Here is a 27307-nt window from a genome sequence, read left to right on the forward strand (position 1 = left end):
TACCAAAGAACACGAAGAGAGCCTCGGAACCAGTGGCGCGACGCCCGTTTCCGGTGCCGGAGGGGGACACGTTTGCGGAGGACTTCCGGGGCGAGGCCCGCCCGGGAGCGGAAGAACCCGGCAGCGCGGCTCGGGCAGTTCGACTGGATTCCAGGAATTCGCAACGCGGGTTTGGAGTCAAGGTCTGTTCCGCGGGCAGCTGGAAGGAGTATACACGTCTCGACGGCGGAGGGCGCTCGGCCGGACTCCCGGCCGCTTGGCCATGAACCTGGAGCGGTTGAGGAAGCGCGTCCGGCAGTACCTAGACCAGGTGGGCAGCCCGCCTCGGAGAGCGCGCGGGCCCCGGGACTCGCGAGGGGAGCCTGCCGTGAGCTTGTCCCCGGGGATAACTGCGTTCGGGGGTTTGGTGGTGCATGGCCTGGCCCGGCCTGGGCTTCTAGGGTAAAACACCCGAAAGGCGGGATCCAGTTCTCCAGTCTTCTCTGTAGCTGGGAGGATGAGTAACACTGAAAACAGAAGTCACCTAAACGCAGTGTGAGCCTTACAGGTGCTTAAGGTCCCGCTCTGCAGCCGACCTAACCTGGGCCCACAGTGGGTGCTCAGTACAGATTTACTGTTAGGTGGAAGTTAAAGAATTATTTTAGGAGGAAAGTTGCAAGGTGACCTTTAAATTTAGCTAGCTAATAGAAAATGTTCGAGAAGTTGTAATTTTCATTAGCCAAATTTGAGTGAAGAAACAAACTTGTCTCACATCAGTACTTTAAACTACATCTGTGTTCCCTGCACTGCCCTTCAATGAATAACAAAGAGTGTGTAAGGAAAGATCTGTCTCCAAAATCAGCAGCATCAGTTTAATCTGCGATGTCACTTAAATTTTTAAAAGATTTTATTTTATTTTTAGAAAGAGGGGAAAGGAGGGAGAGAAACATCCATCTGTTGCCTCTCACATGCACCCCATCTGGGGTCGGGCAGAAACCCACGCATGTGCCTTGATGGGAATGAAACTTGTGACCCTTAGTTTTGCAGGACCATGCTCAACCAACGCTGGTCAAGGCTGATGTCACTTAAGTTTTAGTAAAATGTATGCTCTCCCAATAAATTGGAAACCAAGGAGGGGAGAGAAAATCTTGTTGAATGTGAGATTTTCAAAATTGGTTGTAAAATAATGCTACCAAATGTTTCCATTACTTTGGCGGGTTGTATTTTGGTTTCCCATAAACCAGTTGCACAAATGCCTCCTGAGCACTTTTTCTGTGGCACTAGGGATGCAGTGAAGAATGAGACAGGCCTGGTTTCCGCCCTTGGGGCACGTACTGCATTGAGCTGATTTGTAACAGGTCTCAAGCATTCCTCCTCCCAGACTGAAGAATGAGTTCCTAGTTTGCATCCAGGAGGACTGGGGCAAAGATTGTAGAAAAATTGAGAACCATTACTAATGACTAGATATTGCAAAATAATAATTTAAACTATCTACTGTTTTAGATACCTGCAGGTACATTTTTTTTTCTGTTTTCGAAACTTTTTTCCTGTCCCCTTACTCCATTGACACCTGTCAGCTTCTCTGTATCTATGGGTCTCTTTCTGTTTTTATTCATTTTTTTAAGATTCCATTTGTAAGTAAAATCATGCGATATTTGCCTTTCTGACTTATTTCACCTAGCATCATACCATCTGGGTCCATACATGTTGTCACAAATGGCAAGATTTCATTCTTTTTTATTGCTGACTGATTTATGCCCTCCCCCCATATCTTCTTAGTATATGCATCTACTGATGAACACTAGGTTGCTTCCCTATTTTGGCTATTGTAAGTAATCCTGAAATGATCATAGGGGTGCATGTATCTTTTTGAATTAGTGTTTTGGTTTTTCTTTGGATAAATACCCAGAAGTGGAATTGCCGGGTCATATATTTTTAATTTTTTCAGGAAACTCCATACTGTTTTTCATAGTGACTGCACCAGTTTGCAATCCTACCAGCAGTGCATGAGGGTTTCCATCTTCTCCACATCCTCACCAGCACTTCTTTGATGATTTATTGATGGTAGCCATTCTGACAGGTGTGGGGTCATAATCTCATTTTGATTTTAATTTGCATTTCCCTGATTAGTGATGTTGAGCATCTTTTCATATGTATATTGGGTATCCATATGACATCTTTGGAGCAGTGTGTGTTCAAGTCCTCCGCCCATTTTTTAAATTGGGTTCTTTATGTTTTTGGTGTTAAGTTGTATGAGTTCCTTAGATTATTTTGGATATTAACCCCTTATCAGATGTATCGTGTCGGCCAAAAAGTCCATATGTTTTTTTTCCTCAAAGTAAGACACATTTTTCATTTTCATCAATAATTTGATTGATTTAGATATTTTGAGTATGTTATCTCCCGTGTAATAGGTATAATGTTGATTGTTCTCAGTTAACACCTTGATTTGATCGCTGTCTTCAGCTGGTCTACCCAACAGTGGAACATCATCCAGCAAGAAATCTCCCGCCTGAAACTTTGTAAACCACCTTTGACACATTCAATCAGTCATAGCACTTCCGTACACTGCACAAATCTTTTTTTGTGTTTTTACCTTTCTTGAAATGATAAAGCATAATTGCTGAAATTTCTAGTATTTTCTTCCACCTTCAATATTAAAATGGCTACACAAAAGTTCACCAGTTTTGATAAGTTTTTACAAAATGCACATTGAGTCCTGGCTAGTGTGGCTCAGTGGATTGAGTGCTGGCCTGCAAACCAAAGGGTTGCTGGTTTGATTCCCAGTCAGGGCACATGCCTGGGTTGCAGGCCAGGTCCCCAGTAGTGGGTGCATGAGAGGTAACCACACATTGATGTTTCTCTCCCTCTCTTTTTCTTTCCCTTCCCCTCTCTAAAATAAATAAGTAAAAAGTTTTTTTAAAAAATGCACGTTGCTATGACAGCTGTCACAATACAATCTTAACAAAATTGTTTCAAATGAAGTTAGATAATGAAGCGCTACTAGAGCCATATTATAGAAAAAAAAACAAAACAATGTTTTTGGCCAACCCAGTAACATTTGTGATTATCTTCACCTATTCAGTAGGTCATCTTTTTGTTTTGTTGGTTTCCTTCACTGTGCAAAAACTTTATTTTGATGCAGTCCTATTTTGCTTATTTTTCCTTTTGTTTCCCTTGCCTAAGACATATCCAAAAAGATATTGCTAAGAATGATGTCAAAGAGTTTACTGGCTATGTTTTCTTCTAAGAATTTTGATTTTAGGTCTTACATTTAAGTCTTCAATCCATTTAGAGTTTATTTTTGTACATGGTACAATTTCAATGTTTTGCATGTAACTGTTCATTTTCCCTGATACCACTATTGTGTCCTTGTCTCCTTTGTCATAGGTTAATTGACCATATAAGTATTTATTTCTGGGTTCTGTATTCTATTTCCATTGATCTATATCTCTGTTTCTGTACCAGTACCTGCTGATACATTTTGTACCGTATGTTTATTTTTTTAACTACATTTTCCAACTATTTATGTCAATGATCTTGCAATCATTTTTTAAAAATTGTACCCTTGAATTAAAACTCACCAGCTGAGATATAAGATAAAGATTTGATTGATAGACCCCCTACTACATGTAAAAAAATTATTGTACTGAGTTGTCACCTATTATACAGCATTCTGATTATATTGGATATCTGTTCAAAAGTTGAAATAACAGCAGTCATCACTTTTTTTTTTTAATACAGCAACAATATCAAAGTGCTCTGTTTTGGGCAGATAAAGTAGCTTCACTCTCTCATGGTAAGTGGCAAATTCTAATTCTTTTTCCTGATTTTTCTATCTTTAAAAATTTTTCTATCTTACCTTGGCCTCTGACCATTTATGTAATTTTTCCCTCTAGAGGAACCCCGGGACATTTACTGGCTGGCTCAGTGTCTTTACCTGACAGCACAGTATCACAGAGCAGCTCATGCACTTCGGTCACGAAAACTGGACAAAGTAAGTGATTATATGAACTTTAAAGTTTTTCAGAGGTTTTTAAAAACAGTCATTAGATTAGTATTGTAGGTTTATGTTTTATGTCAAAATTATTTAAAAGGATTCAAGTTTCCTTTTATAAAAAATTATTTTTTAGAGAGAGGGGAAGGGTGGGAGAAAGAGAGAGAGAGAAACATCAATGTATAGTAGCTTCTTGCACGCCCCCTACTGGGGACCTGGCCCACAACCCATGCTTGTGCCCTGACTGGGAATCCAAGTAGCGACCCTTTGGTTAGCAGGCTGGCACTCAATCAACTGAGCCACACCAGCCGGGACTCAAGTTTTCTATTCCTAATCTCAGTCACCTTGTTTTTTCCTCCACCTCTAGTCACCAAGTTTCGAAAATTCTGTTCTCTGAATAGCTCTGAAATTATGGATAGTCCTTTCTCATTATCATTCAGACATGTCAGGCGTTTAATTTGTCTGTTTTGTTTTTTTTGCCTTTCTTCCTTTTCTCTTTTCTCCAGTAACATCTTTCCCACTTCTCACTTCCCACCTTCTCTGTTTCCAGTTTATCTTTTAAACTATCATAGGGGTGGTCTTCCTAAAACATAGATCTGACTGCGTCACTCACAGTACCTCTCAATGATCTCCCGTTTCCTACAGGATAAAATTGGACGCATTAGCATAATAGACTCCCAGGGTCCTTTATGATTTCTCACCAGTCTACTTCTAACCTCCCACCAGTGTCAGTACATGGAACAGGTACTCCTGTCACTCTGGCCACTTGTATTTCTTTAGGCTTGAGGCAGTTATTCAGGCTCAGTTCCTGGAATACTGACCAACTCTCGTTTACCTTCTCCCCTGCAGATGTTTCTTCTTGAAGTGGCTAGTCCTCTTCATGTCCGCCTTGCATGGTTGTGAAAGAAACAGTGTGCTGTGTGTGTGTCTCCCTGCTTTAACCTCCTCGAGGACAGGTCCTTACTCCTTGTTGAATCCTCGGTGCCTAGTAAAGCAGTGGTGTACGATGACTGTGGGTTAAAGAGACTGACTTGTTTTCTCTGCAAGAGTAAAAGGAGAAATGATGAAAGTAGCTTTCTTTATTTCATCCTCACAGTTTTCTTTTTAGAGTGAAGATGCATGTTATCTTGACAACTATTTTAATAGATTAATTTCTTTCCTAGTTGTATGAGTCCTGCCGCTACCTTGCAGCAAGATGCCATGTAAGTGTGCTCTCAGTTTCCTTTTTATTTGATAAAAGTTTAATTATGTGTGTGTTACATATACTTCACATGTGTATGAGAATTCTAATGATGGAGTTTGGCAGATTAATATTTTGTGAGGAAATGTCCTTTTTTAAAATATTGTTTGCTATAAAATATTGATTCTCCAATTACATGCATGAAGAAAATTCTGCTTTAGACATTTTAAATTTAAGTAATGAATGGGCATAATACTCATTACCCTCTTAAAATCTGCAGTATTTGTCTTTATATCTAGTGTCAGAAGTCATGGCTGATGAACAGTATTTCTGTTTTCCACATAGTACGCTGCGAAAGAGCATCAGCAGGCTCTCGATATTCTTGATATGGAGGAGCCAATCAACAAACGATTATTTGAGAAGTACTCAAAGGATGAAAGTGGCTTGAAAGACCCCTCCAATGACTGGGAAATGTCACAGTCCTCAGTAAGTAATACTGTAACGAGCATGCTTCATTACCATCAGTAAGAATTACTCACACAGCATAGCAAGCATAAATCATTTTCTTCTGCTTGAGTATAACCATGTTAAAATAATTTAGTTGCCACCTTATTTAAGTTACCCACCAAAACCCAAAAAGATTCTGAGACATTTCTGAGCCATCAGTTGGAAGCTGTAATTACGTTCTCAGATTCTTGAATCCGAATTAGGCTGATTTGAGATTTTCCTTCTCATGTTTGATGCCTTAAACTATTCCTCACAGGTGGAATAATTTTTATCCTTACTGTGGTTTATCAGTGTTTATATCTATCCCCAAGAAACTTTGATTACCTTAGATTGTTTCTTTATAGAGAGTGGTTTGGCATCTCCATTTATGATAGTTTGTATGTTTCAGTTTGCATACTTTTTATGTGCATGAAATTGCAAATTCCTTGCTGGCAGAGATTATATATATTAAGTGACATCTGCAGTCAGGTTATAATCTGAACTGTTACTCTTCTTTTTGTTCTTTTTAACAGCTTTCTCGAGAAATAACCCACATGTCATGCAGTTCATTCACTTACAGTGTGCAGTTGCTTGGCTCTCGGTGTTTCCACAGAGCGGAGCAGCCCTCACCACAGTCAGTTTTAGGGCCTGGGTGTTGCTGCACTTCAGAAAGAAACCTGGGACTGCTTAGCTGTTGCCCGTCAATTCTCCCATTTTTCCAGTTACTTTTTATGACATTAAGAAACTTGGTTACTTTTCATCTCAAAAACGTAGAAACACTATACATTTTTCGGTGCTTTCTTTTTCTCTTATGTTTTTGGACTGTTTGTCTGTTTATGTTCTAGAAAGTGTACATCTTTCTGCCAAGAAATGCATTTATGACAGCTTGGTATTATTTTTGGACCTCTTATCCATTCATTTATCTGCTAAGAAATACATGATTTACTTGTAATCTATTGTTATTTATTCTATAAAATTACTTAAAAAAATAACTCATCAGATACTGCGTAGGTGTAGGTCTATAGTTCTTTCATAAGATCCTCCAGTAGTTTTTTAAGTTTTGGTGTTATGATGAGTCTTCTTCATCCCTTTGCCAGTTTTAGCTTTTTCCCCTTTCAGGATCATCATTATGCTCAGTTTTGTGTTTCCTGAGGTTCAGATCCTGGAACGTCAATCCGATTTCTGCTTTCTCTTGTTAACGATAATAGTGAGGGAATAGCACCTTACCATGTGCTAGCTCCACAGAGAGTATCACCTCTGCTCCTCACAGAGCCCTGTAAGTTAGTGAGAAAAGGAAACTGAGGCCAAGAGAGGTGATATCACTTGTCTAAGGTCACTAGTATGTGTGGGAACTGGGATTTGTACTCAGGTTTTTCCAGTTCCAGAAAGTCATGCTCCTAACCACCGGGCTCCATTGCTGCCAGATCCTTTCGTTGAGATCCACCCATCAGATTGTCCTACAGTTTTATGTGCCATATTTTTGTTGTTGGTGTCCCTAAATCATTACCCTGTTTGAGACACAGCAGGTAATGAAGGAAGTAGCAGTGACGTGTACATGACAGGGATTTGTGGAAGTGAGGAGGGCCTAGCGACCATAGGTTAGAGGAGCCTTATTTGCCCTCGTGTTTCTGTTTATACTGTGTCAGACAGTGGGGTGGACACAGCGGACAGTGTTCTACATCCTTTTAGATGTAGAAAAGGTCTCAGCCTTCAGATCGTATAAAATTTTTGATAAATTAAGTTTAAAAGTATTGACTTAGTGTGTGACTCATCATATTTTTCCAACAGATAAAGAGTTCTATTTGTCTTTTACGAGGGAAAATCTATGATGCTCTAGATAACCGAACCCTAGCTACCTATAGCTATAAAGAAGCTTTGAAGCTCGATGTCTACTGTTTCGAAGCGTTTGATCTTCTGACGTCACACCACATGTTGACAGCCCAAGAAGGTTTGGAAACTCAGGTGTTTTTATATTTAGCACAATTGATACTCTTTTTTTATTTTTATTTTTTTCCTGTGAAATCTGTAGAATCAAGAGCAGGCTCTGTACAGATTTAGATTTAATAGACTTACTGACTTCCTTAATGCCTTCAAATATGAAGTGCCGTACAGAATACAGTATTGTGCAGTGCCCACTGCAGGCAGAATCTCGGGATGTGATGGGGCCATGTTTTTGAAAAGTGATTTGAGGTCTTGTAAACCAAGATTCGAATATCTGATTACGTGGTTCTCTACCAGACTGCACATTAAATCCCCAAGGAACTTTAAAAACATCAGTGTGCAGGTCCCAAATCCAGACTGGTTGAATCAGAATCTCTGGTGGGGAGACTCTGGCGTGGTTTAAAGCTTCCACATGATCCTAAGGTACAAAAAACAGCTGAGAACCATTGACTGAGGGCATCAGCAGCAATGTGAGGTGGATAAACAAGAGAAACCGAAAATGCAGATGTTATTTTAATGGGTTTCCAACGTATTTTAGCCTAGCGCAGTCATTCTCAGGGTGATTTTGCCTCCCAGGAGACATTGAGCAGTACCTGTAGACATTTTTGGTTGGCGTAACTGGGGACAGGGTGGGAGGGTTGGAGGTTGCTACTGATTGCTAGTAGGTAGAGGCCAGAGATCCTGCTAAATACCTGTGGTGCACAGGATAGCCGACATAGCAGAGGATTACTCTCACAAAGTGCTGAAGTGCTGAGGGTGGGAAGCTGGCTTGGTGGGCTGTCAGTGTGGTGGGTTGTCGGTCAGAGTCACCCGGGAGGCTTCCTGGCAGGGCCCTCCAGGGAGTTCTTATCGCCGGGCCTGCAACCACTGTCTTCCCTTCTCTGGTGCATTTTGATCTTGTCATTTTCTCCTTTGGGTTTGATTTACTTAGACCAAGAGCTATAGAAGAAAGTTTTTCATTGCTGATGTTTTTTCTTCCATCAGTATTGTGAGGACATTCTTTTTTTTTCTCAATGTTTTTAAGAAAAAGAACTTCTTGAATCACTACCTCTTAGCAAGCTTTGTACTGAAGAACAAGAATTACTACGTTTTCTATTTGAGAACAAATTAAAAAAGGTAAATAAAACACAGTATTTGCATTATGTAAGTATCTCGTTTCACTCAATTTGGCCTCTATTCTTTTACTAATTAAATTTTTAGAAATTAATTTTTATTTATCAATTTTGCAAGAGTAGACTTATATTATGTAAAACATATGATGTGGCCCTGGCTGGGTAGCTCAGTTGGTTGGAGCGTTGTCCCGGCATGCTGAAGTTGCTGGTTTGATCCCCAGCCAGGGCACATAGAAGAAGCAACCAGTGAATGCATAAAATGAGTGGAGCAACAGATCGGTGTTTCTCTATCTTCTCCCTTCCTCTTTCTAAAATCAATAAATGCAAATTTAGAGAAGAAAAAATATATATGATTTCTTAAAAAGCTTCTAAAAATACCTGCCTTCCTCCCAGGGACTACTTACACTAAAATACTGAACTATGCGATAAATTGAATGATGTTTGCATGAAAATGAGGATCTTTGTCTTATGTGTCCTGAACTTCTACTTTGTAAAATACGTCTTACTGTGGAATTCTGTGATAAAATTGAGAAGAGAATTAAATTAAGTTCATTGAGAGGATACTGATGAGTCTTGAAGTTAAAAATGTTTCTAGGGGCTCACACAATGTCCTTATGTAAATCCTTTAACCACATGGGTCAGATGGAGCCTGCCTTTTAATTTGGTGTAGCTCACTGAGTTTATGTTTACTTTCTTCTATTTCAGTATAATAAACCAAGTGAAACGGTCATCCCCGAGTCTGTAGATGGTTTACAAGAGAATCTGGATGTGGTCGTATCTTTAGCTGAAAGACATTATTATAACTGTGATTTCAAAATGTGCTACAAGCTTACTTCTGTGTAAGTATATCGCTCATTTTTATGTAGGAACGTAAGAGTTCAGTCCATTTTACCTAAGAAATGCTTGGGACATGATTTCTGAGTAATCTAGAAATTGATGATAATTTAAGTTGCCCTTACTACTTTACAGAGTAACAGAGGGGGCACTGTTTTAAAAGAGCATTTAGAGACATGAGTTTATACACATATGTAGGACTTTCCATTAACTTGGGGGTATACATGTCTCATTTCAGTCTTTGATAATTTGCAAGTTTGAAAACACCATTCTGGGAGAGGGGTGGGGGGAGGCAGAAAACTCTACTTGAACAACAATAGAATTCAAAAGTATTTAATTAAAAAAAGATTTAAAAATAAAAAGAAAAACCTTGAGCCAAACAAACAAATGAAAAGAAAATACTATTATGGCACACAGTTTTATAAAACCCCTTCTTTGTTAGAAACTAGTAAAATCCTGTAGATAATGATGCTTAGTCACTGACTAGCCAAGCCATCTTGCCCCACACCAAATTTCCAGTGTACATAGCTCAAATTTGTCCTTTAGCTGAATTACGTATACTATTTTTAATGGGTTTTTAGGGTTGCTTAAATCCTTGAATTCAGAAAAATTTTAATTGATAAGTATTTATGATCTGTTTTATATTTCACATTGTTTTTTTGATTCTTCTAAATAATTGGACTAATTTTATGTTACAGTTCTATTGATTTAAAGTAAATCAATGAGATTTCTAAAAAAATTTTATTGTATTTTTTTATTACCATTTATCCCCCATATACCCTCCTACCCCCACAATGTTTGTTCTTATTCCTTCTAAATAAACCAGAATTTTCCTTTTATTTATAACCTAATCATGGCCTTGACTGAACCAACCTGAAGGCAGTGGTGTTGAGAGAGTAAAACAAGCATTATAACCAACAGTGTGGTACACAGTGCTGTAATGACTACTTAAACACGGCTCACTGTAGTGAGCGCTGGTATGTGCTGACTCTGGGGTAGTGATGTGTTGCTTTAACTTGCAGAGTAATGGAAAAAGATCCTTTCCATGCAAATTGCTTACCTGTACACATAGGGACACTTGTGGAGCTGAATAAAGCAAACGGTAAGAATTTTTCTGTTAACTTGAAATTTTGTCTCACAAGTCCTGGATAATTGAGATTGTAGGTAACAACGTAATGAAGTTCTACAATAAAAGTAACAACTAGGGGAAGAAATGCTTACCAGAGAGACCAGTGGTCTGTTCTGTTATCTCAGCAACACACTGTATTTCCTCATCACTGCTTCCTTGTCTCAAATGTAATTTGTGGTTGAAGAGTTGGATGGCAGTTTTGCCTTTTTTCTCTCTTTCTGTAAAATCCTTAAACAAACTGATATGACAAGAGTCAGTAACTTCTTAGAAATTGGAAAGGGGCAGACATTTTTTGCTCAGGTTTTCTATACTTTAACATTTTAGAAACATTTAGTTGTGTTTGGACTGTATTTGCCCTTAAACCTTTTAAACTGTATAATGAGTTCTGTCAAATGGAAGAAAAGCCTGCCACTACCCCAGCTGCGAATCTCTGCTGGCCCAAGTGTGGCCCGTGACCCATAGCTTCACGTCTCCAGGCAGCTCATAGAAGATTCAGACTCCCAGCTGCCCCGGTCTAGTGGACTCAAGCCTGCACGTAGGACCCATGGTTGTCACATGCCCAGGACTCACACATTACTTAAGAGGAAATCATCTGGCTGCTTTGATAAACTTGAGAGCATGGTCGCCCACATGGGTTGTGGGTGATTACGATGGTCCATGTAGGCCCCTGGAGTAAGAGACAGGAGTTTTTAAGATAGGTGAGGTGCTTTGAAATAATCTCTTAAGGAGCATGAAGTGCTTCGTCTCCAGTCACTCAGCAAATGCTCAGTGCCCACCACGGGATGCACAGTGTGTGAGGAATTGGTTGGGGGGACTTGAATGATACAGCCATAGTATCTGCCCTCCGGAGCTTCTGTATTTCATCAGGTAAGTGAATTTTGTATCTAGAAAGAAAGGAAAGAATGAACTATTGCTGTGAGAACACGATTTATATGATTGTGAAGAGTTATAACTGGGGGAAAGTGATTCATTTGATGTGAATAATTTTATTCTTTTTTTCTAATGTAGAGCTTTTCTATCTTTCTCATAAATTGGTGGATTTATACCCTAGCAACCCTGTAAGTAAATACAAACTTTTTTTCTTAAAGTGTTTTTTCTTCTCACTTGAACTTAAAGAAAATGCTTAATTAGTATTTAGACAGTAGCTTATATTTAAGATTAAGCAAATATGTTTTATTTTAGGGTGTTGGAGCAGAATCTCCTAGTGCTTATGATAATTAGAAGCAACATTAACTTTCTCAGTTCATGAAGGTATTTTTTAGTGTACTTGAAACATAACTTAAAAATCTTCATCTTTTTCTGATTATAGAAATTGTATATGCTTATTATTAAAAATACTTAACATACAGAAAAATAAAATACTGAAAGTCAAAGTCACATTCCCACCTGTCATAAGTAATGCTAATAATTGCTTGGTAGCTTTCTCACAGTGCATACGTAAGGTAATTTACTGGATTGTGCACTGATTCTTCCAAACGGCCATGGATCAGAACTAAGATCTGGAAGTTGAAAATGGAATCAGGAACTATGTCCTTAAAAAAGACAAAAGTCAGGAATCAGGGTCTGAGTCTCAGGCGAGAATCTGCACCCTAGACCAGTGTGAAAATAATTATAAAGAGGTAAAACGTGCAGGAGATGTCATCTAGTGATGTAGAACCGGGGAGAATCAGGGTTGAGCCAGGGAAGACTCGCAGTGCAGGCGGGAGGCCAGGGCTCAGGCTGCATCTGAGACAGGATGTGTTCAGGAGCCCTGTCTTGCGTTCAGTGCTGTAGGGAAGTGATTGAAGGCATCTTGAGGAAATGCTGTGGAGATTTGGTTCTTTTCATTCCTTACTAGACAGCCTGTCTGAGAGAAATTTTGAACTTGAACTAGAATGTAGGATGAAACACCAAGTCTGTCCACTAAACTAATTTGTTAGGTATTTTTAACTCAAAGTTCAGATCTTTGGTCATGGTAAATTTTGAACTTTGTAGGTGTCTTGGTTTGCAGTGGGATGCTATTATCTCATGGTTGGCCATAAGAATGAACATGCCAGAAGATATCTCAGGTATGAATTTATTGTATTCCTTACTCTCTAGTGAACTGGTAGGAAGAGATTTCTTGCTCATCTGCTTTAATGCAATAAATAGTAAGTTTTTTAAAAGAAGTGTAAAAGAACAAATGTTTTATTTGGCAGATTCAATTCAGTGGTATCAGTTACGCACCTTGCTCTTTATAAGGTGTCATGAGGGAGAGAAAAGTGTATCAGTGGCGTAGATCTTGTTCTCGAGGAAGTTATATTTTTAAGTTTTTATTTATAAATGAGAAATACAAAACAATAGAGAACAATATAAAGTAGTTTGAAAGGTTCTATCTTTTATTTACAGAGATGCTATTAACCATTTACTTTTAGAATTTCTTTTGTTAAGATGACTTACATGAGATTAGGGTCATTAAATGGGACTGTAAAACAGAATTCTTGGCATAGTGGACTGACTTATACAAGGACCTGCTGTGGTTTCAGTTTAAGGAATTCGTTGCAGCCCAGTCAAGCTGCTTAACCAGTATTATTCAATTATGCAAGTATAGGAAAACGTCTATATGTGAAAAATTAATTACTAAAGATTTAAAATATAATGATGCTTGTGATTTACTGCACGTGAGCAAAATAGAAAATGGATCTAGGGGAAGTACGTAAACTTCGAACACAGACTTGAATTCTAATCCAGGCTCTGCTGCTTGCTTGGACTAGCCATAATCTCTTGGCAAAGTTAATTTCTCTATAATTTTTTCTAAAAATGGGAATTACGTAATATTTGTATCCCAGGATCGTTAGGAAAATGGCTAAGATGACAAAAGGATCCTGTCCTGGGAAGCAAACAGGGAGAGTGTCTGGTTAGTTGTGTTAAGTGTTTCACAAAACCTCGCTGGAGCTTTTTCCTGGAGTGAGGAGATGGTGTGTGCTACTGGGACTGTTTCTGAGCCATGCTTCTTTGAGTTAGTGTGCTTATCTGCTGACGGACTCCAGGTGAAACAGGGAATGTTCAGGTGAAAGAAAACTTAGAAAATAAAATTCTAGGAAGTCTGAATCTCACCCTTTACATTTTCCATGTTTTGTGGTGTTTGCTTTATTTCCTGTTGTGGGTCACCAGGGGCCACTGGTTGAAGACTGGCTGTTTCAGCCTGTGTAGCCCCGTTAATGGGACCAGCGGGAATCTCCTGCCACCTTGTGTAGGATTCAGTCTTTCCAGCCTCAGTATACTTACATTTAACATATAAATAGTAAGGATTAGATGATGCGTGTAAGTCATCTATCATGGTGCCTGGCATAAAACAGGCCCTAAATGGTTGCAGCTCCCACCATTTACCTACTAAGTTGTAAAGTGCAGCTCTTGGATTAAGTAAAATTTGTTAATTCTATACAGAATGCTGATGGGTTCAACTATAGTACCTAAAAGTTGTGAAGCTCTCCTAACATTTCTTAACCTTTTACTTGTACTGTTAAATATTCTTTTTATTTCAAATGAATGAACACAGATGTTACATTAGTATCTGATATATTGACAGCTCGTTTATGTAATTTTAATGTGTTTGAAACCATCAGCTTACCTAAAACTAACACTTCAAGATGACATACATTAATTGAACGAAACATCTCATTTTAGTAAAGCTACGACGCTGGAGAAGACCTATGGGCCCGCATGGATCGCGTACGGGCACTCGTTTGCGGTGGAGAGTGAGCACGACCAGGCGATGGCCGCCTACTTCACAGCGGCTCAGCTGATGAAAGGGTATGGCGGCGTGAACGGGCTTGGCTCCATGGAAGGGGTTTTGTTTTTTGTTTTTTGTTACTAACAAAGTGAAATTTTACTACCACTGTCATATTCTTGGTAGACTAAAGAAAAATACCTTGTACCTTGTTACTAGCTTATGGTTATAAAATAACTAGGGAAGTTTAGGGAGAAAGAAGCTGGTGTAGTGATTTTTGTGGTCGGGATCTGACCGCAAAAATCAATGGCTTTCTAACTCTGGTGCTGTAGGCTGGGGAGGCCAGCTTGGGGTTTTATACCCCACACTTCTCAGGGGGAACCCTGAAATAATCCCTCTGGAAGTTCAGCTGCTGCCTGTGATTCCCAGCCAGTCTTCTTGTACCTCCTCCCCACCCCCTGCCAGTATCATTGTGGTGATGAGATTTCTTCCGTCTGTTCTTGGTTATAAGGCTGCTTCTTTTTCTGTCCAGCCAGTGTTTAGTTGGTTATTCAGGGTGACTTTTCTTTCTTTTTTTTAAGAGTTTATTTATTTATTTATTTTTAGAGAGAGAGGAAGCGGGGGAGAATGAAAGCGAAAGAAACATCAATGTGTGGTTGCCTCTCGCACATGCCCCCTCGGGGACCTGGCCCGCAACCCAGGCATGTGCCCTGACTGGGAGTCGAACCAGTGACTCTTTAGTTCTCAGGCCAGCACTCAATCCACTGAGCCATACCAGCCAGGGCAAACTTTTCTTTAATTTACTTGTAATTCCAGTTTGATTCTGGGAGGGGGTTAGTGGAGCTTTCACTTATTCCTCTGCCATCTTAAGATCTGGGGCTGCTGATTTTTCAGGCCAGTGTGGAGCTGGGAGATGGGATAAGTTAAAGCATCATTAAATCTGTTCTTGCTGGGACTCCGCTGTTTTTGTAGAGTAAACGCTCCTCACTTTGTTGTTAGTCTTTGGTTAACTTCTGAAGTTCTGAAAAAGTTTATTTTGATAATTTTTGGTAATGTTCTTAATTGCTTTTATGGAGGAGTGGGTTTTACTCTGCCATTTCAGAAATTCCTGCAGGGAAATACTTTCAGAGCAGTTCTTCATGGCCCTGGCTGGGTAGCTCAGCTGGTTGGAGGGTTGTCCAGTATGCCAAAGCTCATTTGACATTCATTAAATATAAGTATATAAAGCTTTAGAAAGAAAACTAAATGCTCTGGTTTTTTGGCTATGTTTAAATTAATCTACAGAGAGGATTTAAGGTCAGAAATTAATTTCTACTGAATTATAAAGATTTTTGTGTTGAATATGTGAAATTTTTCAATATTTATAGGTGTCATTTGCCAATGCTGTATATTGGATTAGAATATGGATTGACCAATAACTCAAAATTGGCCGAAAGATTCTTTGGCCAGGCCCTGAGCATTGCCCCGGAAGATCCTTTCGTTATGCATGAAGTTGGCGTGGTTGCATTTCAGAACGGAGAGTAAGTACTGAGGGGCCCTTCTGTTTCCTTTTTATCAACAGAATACAGCCTCAGTCACTCAAGTTTTAGAATGTGATCAGAATGACTCGTCAGTGAGTTTTTATTTTTAAATGTGTACTCTTTCAGGAGGAGGAGGTGGACAGTGAAAAAAAATAGAAAGGGTTATCTTGGCTTTCTTTAAAATGCTCAGCCTTGAGCTTTGGTCCCCTTTGGTGTGGGCTGCCACAGGCTCTTAAGTTCCAAGACTGGACAGTCGTTGCTAACCCTGTCAAGTCACTGAAGAGATTGGACAGTCGTCACTAACCCTGTCAAGCCACTGAACCTCACAGCATGGCCCCGGGCACTGCAGAATCCTCAGTCCCCTGTCTCCTTGTTGATTGGGAATTGGATTCATGCCCTTGAGGAAGGTTTTCCACAGTTTTGAAATGAAAGTGTTTTCTGTTTAGTTACCAGTTAATCCAAAATTAAACCAATTAGATGGCTTACTCTGAATTTCTTAGTCATTTGAGGTATTACTGTAGTCTTGGGTATTTGTAGAATAAGTAATTCATTGTCATAGTCAAAGAGAAAAATATCGATAGCCCTTTGTGCTAAATTGTACAGGAAGTTAATGCAGTGAGTTAGTACTACTGTAGTGGTGTGTTGTGGCCTGTGTGTGTAGTCGGAAAACTGGATTAACTAGTATTCATGAAGGAAAGTTTGGAGCTTTTAAAATAACATGTAGTAATAATCTGATACACAGTCAAGTTATTTTTAATCCCAAAGTCAATCAAGGTGCTTTCCCATGTGCAGGTGTCCCAGCTCAGGTCAAACAGATGACGTTCTGCCCTTTTATTTGCACGCTCCTACTGTAAACGTGTTCTTATTGACGATTTCACTGTTGACAAAGGGTCCGCAGGTGCAGAGCCAAAATGCTGTCTAATGTTCCTAAGCACAAGAAGGCTGTGTTGTGCCTTGGGGAAAATATGTTTGTTAGATAAACTTTGTTAAGGCATGAGTTTTAGTGCCTTGAGTTCAGTGTTAATGAATCAACAATATATGTCAACTTAGGCATCGAGCAGGGATTTATGGGAACCTAAGCCCTGTGTTTCCCCTGGGAGCCGAGGTTCAGCGCGCACCGAAGCGGTATGCACAGTGAGTGTAGGGCACAGTTACTGAGAACGGTCAGAGTTGACTGTGTCTCCCAGCATCTTCAACTCCTGTGACCTTAATGCCCAGCACTAATCATTTATTATCCAACATCAAGTTGAATTGCAGTACACTATTTACAGAGGTTTACCTCACTTCATTTTCATGTCACTGGAAACAGATAATCAGATTTTTCTTAAAATGTTTATAGTTGCTAACTTGATTAACCTGCCATCTTTTTTCCTTCTGTTTTAGATGGAAAACAGCAGAAAAATGGTTTCTCGATGCTTTGGAAAAAATTAAAGCAATTGGGAATGAGGTATTTTATGTAATACTTATAAATACACACACACACACACACACACACACACACACTCCTAAGTATGTTTACTGTCGAATGAGGGAAATAATACAGACTGACTGTCTTGCCTCGAAAATATTAACCTAATGTTTATCGTAACAATTGTCAGCCACTTAACTGTTTCACTACATGGTACAAAATGAGTTTGTGTCTAATTGAGAGGAAAGCAGATGTTGGCTCTTTGCTTCTTAAGAGGCTATAGTCTTGATATTGGGAGTCATCAGAATGTATTTGATGACTGTTTGACACGGGGATGAGTGATGGTTAGTGGAACCTGGTGGGCACTGTAGCATAGAACATAGTCTGTCCTTCTTCAGCACCCACAAAGCCTCATCTTGGATTAATGGGCAGGTGTAGCAGCTGATACCCCTTTTGCTGAAACAGGGCTAGGTGTCATTTAAATTCCGGCCTATTACTGCTTTTTTTTTTAACCTTATACTGAGTAAATATTTAAACTGTACAGTGTTTGAAAAATTTGCTAGGTTTTATCATATGAAAGATGTACCCCATGAATTTGTACTCATGAATTAAACTTGCAGCTAGCATGGATGTATATACACTATGTTATTTTAAATAGTAAGTAATAGATATTGGAAACTTCTATAGGTAAGGGATTTGTATGTTGCTATAGCAACTCTTCTGGTTCCTAGCTCTTTTTATTTATACTTATTTGGGTTTATTCTGTTGTGATTGTTACTTACCACTTACATTCTGTTTCTGTGGGCATCCTTGCTCACAGCCTACCTTTTCTTTGGCTGTAGTTCCTCCTTACTGAGACAAATACAGCTCCCTTGGGCTTCCTGTCCCCATAGACACAGCTTTGCTTATTTTGGTCTTTATATTTGTCATGTGAAGTTAAAAGCACTGTATTTTTGTGTGTTTGCATATGTATGTATATAAACAGGTTCTGTCACAGCTCAGTCTTGGATGGTCTGGATAATACACGTCTTTGTTAATATAGGGTTGCCACTTAGCACCTTGCCAGTTTACCGTAGGACCTTGCTACTCAAACTAGACCAGTCGCATCAGCATTACCTGGGAGCTCTTGAGAAGTGCAGAATCTCAGACCTACTGAATCAGTATCCGCAGTTTTAGCAAGATCCCCAGGTGATTCTCGTGCACAGAAAAGTTTGAGATGCACTGTCATAAAATGACACTTACAGTTGAAACTATTCTTTGATGATCAGAAGGTGCTTCAGGAAGCTTAGAGAAATTTAAAGTATTTTAAGTTTAAAAGTATTTTAAGTATAAAAGCACAATACTATTAAACTGTCAGAATGTCCATTAAAAAGTTATGTGAAGAGGGGAAAACACTGTCTGACTTTAGTTATCATCTACAGAAACTGTCAAAATAGCCCCACAGGAAAGCAGTCATGCCTAAAATCACAAAGGGTTTGTTTCATTCACATGGGTTGTGCCTCCTGGAGCGAGGCTCAGGAGAGTTAGACAGCGTGGCTCAGGTCTGTTTATTCAGTTAGTTAGGAATTACTGAATGCATGTCGACTGTGCCCTGAGCTCTGAGCTAGGCATTGGGAGGCAGCAAGGGATTGGTTTGATATTTCCTGCCCTCACATCTATTGAGGAATGCCGATAAGTAAATTGGCAATAATACAGTTTACAAAAGGGGCTGTGATTGAGGAAGAAAGGAACCCACATAGAGGGGTCGTTAACCCAGACTCGGGAGTGGTTCGGGAAGGCCTGGGCGCAGCATCATGTGCCTCAGTCCTAAGGGATGGTTGATGCTAGCCAGGCATAAATGAGGGAAAAAGGATATCTTAGCTCTTGGGGATGGTGTGTACAAAGTTGGAGCTAATTCAGTACAGCTTGGGTTTCGAGTTCACAAAGAATGTCAAGAAATGGGACAGGAGCTTTTAAGGGCCTTGAAGGTGATGTTAAAGCCTGCACCTTACCCCGAGGGAGTGGGCAACAAAAGGCTTCAGAAGGTCAGCATGGTCAGGCTTGTCTGATCGGGGCCGAGAAGAGACTGTCAATGGGCGGTTGTAATTTTACCTGGGAAGCTGATAAGCAGGCCTCGGCGATCCTGGAGGCATCAGGGGTGACGTGGGTGCCATGTACTGATGACAGGACACTCAAGTGGCGGTGAGGTGAGGGGGTGGGATGGCAGGAGAGGGAAGATAGGAGTTTAGCCTCGGACATGTTGAATTTGAAGTGCTTGTGAGATTTCTAAGCAGAATTGTTTAGTAGGTAGAATGACAGCTCTGGGCCAGAGATACAGAATTTGAACTTCAACATAGGTGAGCTCCTTGATAAAATTGTGCTGATAAAATAACGTCCTCAGGAAGTCTCATTAGCAGTAAACAAAGATGGGAAAACCAACAAGTACTCCTGCTAGTGCCTCATGAGCACTGGGAGAGGCCCACCTGCACAGGTATGTGCAGTAATGCAGTGCACACAGGCCAGGCTGGAGCAATTCCTGAGACCCGTGGGTGTGCTGTCGCTGTGTTTCAGGTAACTGTGGACAAATGGGAGCCTTTGTTGAACAACTTGGGGCATGTTTGCAGAAAACTGAAGTAAGTGAAATAGAGCATTTTCAGAAATACTCTTTGTAGCTAAAAGTTTACTTAATTTTTTGTAGTCTTTCCCATATTTTTACTTTATGAGATCCTCCATCTCTCTTGTACTTGGCTGCTCAGATAGAACAATCATCAAAGTAGTTTGTATCATCTCTGTTGGTATGATTTTTAGTAATATATTGAGAATTATAACATTTCTTTTAGATTAAAAATTTTAGTGTTCCAAATTAATTTAGAAGAATTAGCACAGTAGGATCTAATTAAAACCATATCGATATTCTAACTCACTGTTGTCCTCTTGATAACATTTTTGTGGTGTGAGAAACAGATGGCAGTTGAAGAATAGATTCTCTAATTAAGTAAGTTTGGTAAACTCTAGGTTACTCGAAATTGAACAGGTTTTTCTATTTCAAGATTCCTTGGAGTCTTTACTATGCATATGGACTACAGCATATTCCAAACTTTATTGAGCACAAAACCTTTTTCTAAAAAGATTTTACAAGGAAAGTGTTCCAGAGAACTTTGGAAAATGCTGTTCCAAGTGACTCCTTTGGCCCTTAAAGCAAAACTCTTTAGTCAGTTTTCACCACCCCTGCCATGGGAGGTTTGACTTCACAGGAGAGGAGAGGCCTTGCCGTGGGATTGGTGGGGCCCGGGCCCGGGAGTCAGGTAGCAGGTTCTGGGTCCAGTCTCCCTTGAAGCATCCAGAGGAATGCAGCCGATACCCCTGCAGGAGTACCCTCAGCTGGCTGAGCAGGCAAGGCAGGGAGGGGCCCGTCAAGGAGATGTGAGATACATTAAGATACGTAAAAGTGCATATGAAGTACCGTTACCAATCTAGATGTTACTCTGATACAGGAAAGTGCTTATGTTTTCAATGCTTGTCTTAGACTGAGGAATTTAGTGCTTTTACTGTGCCCACTAATTGTTCTCTCTCTCTTCCCATTTTCTCCCCCTCCCCTGACTCCCTCTCTGTCTTCTCTCGCAGAAAGTATGCAGAGGCACTGGATTACCACCGTCAGGCCTTGGTGTTAATTCCACAAAACGCTTCCACCTATTCTGCCATAGGGTATATCCACAGTCTGATGGGCAACTTTGAAAATGCTGTGGACTATTTCCATACAGTATGTCTTTTGTTTGTGCCTAATTTTAAATCTGGTTGACATTTACCACTTTAAGGTCTTTTCTAGGCGGTGTTTTGTTGCTTTACAATTTTAAAATTCATTAGGCAACCTTGCATTCTATTGTCTTCTTGGCAGAGGAAAGCACGTGCATGCTGTGCAGTAGCCATCAAATCAGACAAGGGCAAGCCCCGCCCCTGTGTGCAGTAAGACGTGGTAGTGCCCGGTGATGTTTGTCAGCCCGCCTGAGTTGGGCGTTAGTCCAGGCAGGGAGTGCAGAAATTCATGTTGCACAGTGAGGACCCCTTAGGAATTCTCGTCTTTTTATTTGTGGCTTATAAGGAACTCCCTTAGATCCCTGTCATAGATGAATGAAACAGTCTTCATTTATTGCAAGGAAAGAATCTCTCCTTAATCCCTATGCTGTATTTCATCAAGTGTAAGACACCATTAATACACCTGATGACCACAGAAAATAAGCAAACAAGAAAAACCACTGCCACTTAAATTTTAACATAACTTGTTTTTATTGCTTAGGGGTTTTTTTTTATGTCCTTAGAAAACATGCTCCATTGGAAATAATAGAATATCGACTTTTATCAGCAATTGCTCTAGTGCCTGCCTACATAAAAATATATAAGTGAAATAAATAGTTAAGATACTCAATTCTTCACATTCAGAGTTCGGTTCTCCTAGATCATTTTCTTACTGAGGGGGTCAATACCTTGGTTTTCCCAAAGTAGTGTCCTGCTGCCAGCACACCCTGCCATTGACTCAGGTTCCTTCCAGCCAAGGACATTGGCTCTGCCAATGTTATGCTCCCAGAAAGTGTCGACAGAAAGTTTCTAGACAGCCACCACGGATCATGTACTTCTGTGGCTCCCTCACATGATTTGTGGCCTCGTCTGTGCTGCTCCCACGAGCCCCTCGGCAGGGCTGTGGCCAGTGGGCAGCAGGAGCAGGAACACCAGTTGTAGCACATCCCACGTTCAGAGGAGTTAGAATGTGCAAAATTGTGGATCTTGGAATTGACGAAGTAACCGTACTTGAAGAAAGATAAAGAAGGAGAAAATTAATATATCAAAGATAAATTCATAAGTGGTAGATTTATAACTGATTTTAAAGGGTTTGGTTAGTGATTTTCAGTTGAGAGGATGTCCTGAATACTGAGCCCGTCAGAAGTGTGTGGACTAAGCAAGTTTTCTAGTTTGTGTGATTTTCAAATATGTATACTCAAATGTGTATGATTTGTTTTTCTTCTGTGATTTAATTAACACAGAGGCTTAGAGGGCTCTGGGTGAAGGTGGGGGTCTTTAAAATATTTTTGGAAGATGGGGATTTTAAACATATAAGATGATGTAGAATAGTGTAAATAACCCTCCGTGTGCCCATCACCTGACTTCCACAGTCATTAACTCGTGGCTCTTCGTGCTTCAGCTGTTTCCCCAATAACAACCCCCCTCTACTGGCACCTCCGATTTGCGTTGAATTGAGCCGAGCAGAAATAATTTGAAACAAAAAAGAAGGAAATACATTTTCTTATAATAACCATGCTGAATCTTTTCTGGCAGGCCCTTGGTCTGAGGCGAGATGATACATTTTCTGTTACAATGCTTGGTCATTGCATTGAAATGTACATTGGTGATTCTGAAGCTTATATTGGTAAGATTATAATTATATTCCATTTTTTTAGATTGTTGTATATCTTTGGGTTTCTCAAATTTTTGTGTAAGGTTCTAAGTTTATCTTTCTAAGCATTCTAACTACATTACTATCAAGAAACTACATTTATTTTGCTGAACAATGCTGTGAGAATTAGTGACTCATTAAGTATTCATTCAGTTTAAAGTTGAGTACTTCCTATATGCAAAATACTATTATAGAATATGTGCAGAACATGGTGACATATAAGAAATCTAACTGCATTCTGGAAAAATCTTGGAGATATTTTTCTGATAACTAAAGGGCTCTGGCCTTAGTATTTTATAATGCAGGGTGTACCATGTTAATTTACACTTCAGAGGAGTAGTAAGTTGGCTTACATTCACACACAGTGCCCTAGCTCTTTAAGTTATTTTCTGATGACAAGCAGCTCCTGTGTGGGTAGAACTGGTATACTTGGACACTCATTTAGTTATAAACACTGTAAGGTAAAGAGGTGCAACGAGGTTACATCTTGAGATGTAGACTTTGGAGTAGACAAAGATCTCCTTAACAGGACATAAATTCACAGAGGGAGAAAATGTTATATTAAGCTTCAATAAAATTAGGAACTGTTAACCAAAAACACTAATATTAAGAGAGTGAAAAGGCATGTAATAATACACTGGGAGAAGTTACTCATAATACATAGACTTGTCTAGAGTACAAAAAAAAATCCTGCAAATCAGTAAGAAAAAGAGGTTCAACCAAAAATGAGTCAAGCTCTGGCCTGGAAGCTCAGTTGGTTAGAGCATCTTCCCTGTACACCAAGGTCACAGGTTTGAACCCTGGTCGCACAGACGAGAATCCACCGATGAATGCACAAATAAGTGGAGCAACAAATAGATGTCTCTCTCTCTCAAATTTAAAAAAAAAAGATGTTAAAAACAGATAAAACACTTGAACAGGAGTTTCACTAAAGAGGATATTCATATAGTTACAAAACAAATGAAGGCGCTAATATCATTACTAAAAACAAATGAAGGCGCTAATATCATTACTAGAGAGATGAAATTAAAATCGTAATGAGATACCACTGTACACTTGCTAGAATGGCTACAATTTAGAAACACTTGTAGTACCCAGTATTGGTGATGATATGGAACAACTGAACTTCTTCTTTAAGGTTTTATTTTATTTATTTTTTGAGAGAGGGAAAGGGAAGGAGAGAGGGAGAGAAACATCAGTGTGTGGTTGCCTCTCACATGTCCCCAACTGGTGACCTGGCCCACAACCCAGGCATGTGCCCTGACTGGGAATCAAACCAGTGACCTTTTGGTTTGTAGGCTGGCACTCAATCCACTGAGCCACACCAGCCAGGGCATGGAACTCTTGCATGTAGTTAATTATCAGTAGGGTTATAAATAGATAAAACCTGTTTAGAAAACTGTTTAACATACTTACTAGTTATATAGGCTTATTATATCAGTTATCAGTTGCTACTTAACAAACTGCTCCAAAAAATATATATTATTTCTCAAAGTTCTTTGGGTCGATTGTTGGCTCTTGATACTCTCATTCAGTTATGCATCTGTGGTCAGCAGGCATTTGGCAGGGCTTGTAATCTGCGATGGTCTCATGCATAGATGGGGACCTCAGTTGACACAGCTGGGCCTTTCCATGGGTCTTTTATCCCAAGGTTGTAAAGGTCAAGACTTCTTGAAAGCTAGAAGTTACACTAAATCCCTTCCATCACATTCCATTCATCAAAACAAGCCATGTGATTAAGTGCAGAATCAGCCAGGGAGAGGATTATTCAAGAGTGGCAGAAGTGCCAGGACATGTGAATCATTGGGGGTGGGGGTCAGCTCTTAGGGTAGTGATCTATCGTATTTACCTGACGGTGTAGCAGTTTTGCTCCTAAGTGTATGCCCTGCAGAAAAAAGGGCCTCAGTAAGCCCAAGTTCACATACAAGATTGGTCAATAGCAGCTTTATTCTTTTTTTTAAATATTTTATTTATTTATTTTTAGAGAGGGAAGGGAGGGAGGGATAGAGAGAGAGAGAGAAAGAGAGAGAGAAACATCAATGGGCGGTTGCTGGGGGTTATGGCCTGCAACCCATGAATGTACCCTGGCTGGGAATTGAACCTGGGACACTTTGGTTCCCAGCCCATGCTCAATCCACTAAACTACGCCAACCAGGGCAGCTTTATTCTTAATAGCACCTAACTGGAAGTAACTGAATGTCTACCAATAGGAGAATGGAGAAATGTATTTTGGTGTACTCATACAATAGAATACTACACAATTAAAATGAAAAGGACTGACTGACTACTGAATCATGTTGTAACATAGATGAATCTCACAAATTTTGACCCCCCAAAAGAATATGTACTTACTTTCATTTATATGAAGATTAGTAATACGCAAAACTGATTAATGGTGATAGAAAAATCAGAGCAGTGATTACTTCTGGCTTGGAAGAGGGAAGTATGTACTAGAAGCAGCATGGCATGGTTTTCTAGGAGCTGGAAGTGTTCTGTTTTAGTCTGGTGTGGTTATGTGGGTTTAAACATATGTGCGAATTCAACCAGCTGTGCACACTTTAAGGTTTGTAGGTTATGACTCAGCTTTCTAAAGTTAAAAAATGAAAAATGAAGCTTAAGCTGTGGCATCCTGATGACCTAGGTTGAAATCTCAGCTCTGCCACTCAGTAGCCCTGTGACTTTGGGGCACATCCGAGCCTCAGTTTTCCTCATTTGGTTGGGTTGTGAGGCTGAAATGCAAAATTTTTATGCAGCTGAGTGACATCTGGAGATATAATACTGAATAAGACAGACATTTTGCCTGTTCTCACAAAGGTAATGTTTTTACAGAGAAGATTCCCAAGTGTAAAATCTCGATTTTATGTCCTGTACTACTTTTTATTGAAGTATAACTGACACATATAAGTTACAACTGTAAGTTAACATTTGTCACCATACATAGTGGCAGGGTTTTTTTAAGTGTTGAAACTTTTGAGATCTATTCTCTTAGCAGCTTTCAAATGTGTGAGACAGTATTAACTGTAGTCACTGTGTGTGCTGTTTTTATTTTTAGAACGCTTGTATGTCTAAATCTGTCAGAATACCTAGTAGTTTGAGCTGTGTAAAAGTGTCATTTTGTTTATGTCAGAAATGTTTGAACCTAATGTATCTGTGGAAAATCTTTTTTCCATTTTAAAGATTTTGGTAGGTGGAAAGCACATTTACCTTCACTGTGGTTTTCATATGCATAAGACCTGTGACTATACCAGTGCCCAAGTGCTGACAGTTCTTGTTTGCAGCACAGCTGAGGGGAAGCTCCCCGTGTGCTCCCATCAGCACTGCAGGGGCTTCGGGAGTGGGGTGGTGTTGGGCCGCGCTGGGATTGGTACTGCGTGTACTGCGTTTTGCCATGTATAATGTGTACCCTCGTTTTTGGCCCAAACTTTCAGGAAAAAAATCTTCCGTTTTAATTGTTTAATTCAATTATTTATTTATTTATATTTAGATACTTGTTTTTTTAATTATAAAGAAATTTTAGCATTTATTTTTGAACATACTATGGTACAAAAAATTCTACATAAATAATTACAAAACACAAGAACAGATACAAGGTATTTCAGGTACTACCCATGTACAATGTGCACCCTTGTTTTTCCCTCAGAAATCTGGGCAAAAAAATGCACATTATGTGTGGCAAAATACAGTACTTCTAGAAGTCTTCCCAGTTGTCTCCCTTGATAATATAAATAAAAGGAAGAGGAGGAAAATGATGGGAACATTTTTTTCCTTCTGAGCTATACTTTTGCTTTTAAAAGTCCCATTTGACTTAAATGGTACAGGCAGTGTTATGTAATAATGGAAATGACAGTGAACTAATGGAATTTCTTACTATGGTGTTTCTATTTAGGAGCAGACATTAAAGACAAATTGAAGTGTTATGACTTTGATGTACATACAATGAAGACTCTAAAAAACATTATTTCACCTCCGTGGGATTTCAGGGAATTTGAAGTAGAAAAACAGACTGCAGAAGAAACAGGGCTTACACCACTGGAAACCTCAAGGAAAACTCCAGACTCCAGACCTTCTTTGGAAGAAACCTTTGAAATCGAAATGAACGAAAGTGACATGATGTTAGAGACATCTATGTCAGACCACAGTACGTGATTCCCAAATGAGCCCCGATTTTGTTTTGTCCTCAAGTAGAGTAGGTCAGTGTTCCTCACATTCTTGTCATGTCTTAAGATTTTCCCGTTTTTTCACATGAATCCAGACTATACCTCTGCATTTAGGAACGGAGAGCTGCCTTAAGAGACTGAACAAACAGCACACCTTTGCAACAGGTATTTTCTGATCCTTCAAAATAGTTACGCGTAGTGGAATAAAGAAGGTAAAGCATCTGTTCTGTGTTTTCTCTTTTTCTGTAGATGTATCTTGGACTGCTTTTTCATTACGGAAAAACTGCAGAGCTTCCATATACCCCTCACTCGTTCCCTCCGTCGTTAACATCTTGTGTCACCATGAGACTTTTGTCGTAACTAAGAAACCCACATTTTTATGTTACTAGCAACTAAACTCCAGACTTTATACGGATTTCACTGGTTTTTGCATTGTTGTCCTGCTTCTGCC

At 39.6% G+C, this 27307-nt stretch overlaps 1 protein-coding gene across 3 annotated transcripts; it reads left to right on the forward strand.

The window, feature by feature from the left end:
* Positions 1 to 104: 104 nt before the first annotated feature.
* Positions 105 to 27078, forward strand: CDC16 (cell division cycle 16). Of its 3 annotated transcripts, XM_036011503.1 has the most exons (19): positions 105 to 310; positions 3724 to 3778; positions 3879 to 3976; positions 5140 to 5178; positions 5502 to 5642; positions 7431 to 7590; positions 8608 to 8699; positions 9401 to 9534; positions 10552 to 10631; positions 11667 to 11716; positions 12633 to 12706; positions 14304 to 14429; positions 15714 to 15866; positions 17250 to 17313; positions 19825 to 19886; positions 20878 to 21013; positions 22582 to 22672; positions 26586 to 26837; positions 26952 to 27078. In XM_036011503.1, the coding sequence occupies exons 1-19, from the start codon at positions 263 to 265 to the stop codon at positions 26987 to 26989; spliced, it is 1893 nt and encodes a 630-aa protein (XP_035867396.1). In that variant the 5' UTR covers positions 105 to 262; the 3' UTR covers positions 26990 to 27078. The 3 variants fall into 3 exon arrangements, with proteins under 3 accessions (XP_035867396.1, XP_028382515.1, XP_035867397.1); XM_028526714.2 differs by having other exon boundaries at positions 26586 to 27078; XM_036011504.1 differs by lacking the exon at positions 105 to 310 and having other exon boundaries at positions 3881 to 3976.
* Positions 27079 to 27307: the final 229 nt, after the last annotated feature.

The sequence above is a fragment of the Phyllostomus discolor genome, chromosome 11 (genome assembly GCF_004126475.2).
Source record: "Phyllostomus discolor isolate MPI-MPIP mPhyDis1 chromosome 11, mPhyDis1.pri.v3, whole genome shotgun sequence".
Classification (NCBI taxonomy): Eukaryota; Metazoa; Chordata; class Mammalia; order Chiroptera; family Phyllostomidae; genus Phyllostomus; species Phyllostomus discolor.

What these genes read in the sequence shown, in the direction of transcription:
- CDC16 (XM_036011503.1), top strand. Translation starts at nt 263, where the DNA reads ATGAACCTGGAGCGGTTGAGGAAGCGCGTCCGGCAGTACCTAGACCAG. An exon ending in GGAGCTGAATAAAGCAAACG is followed by an intron (nt 10,632 to 11,666) that starts GTAAGAATTTTT and finishes TTTCTAATGTAG; the next exon opens with AGCTTTTCTATCTTTCTCAT. An exon ending in CTGTGGACTATTTCCATACA is followed by an intron (nt 21,014 to 22,581) that starts GTATGTCTTTTG and finishes CTTTTCTGGCAG; the next exon opens with GCCCTTGGTCTGAGGCGAGA.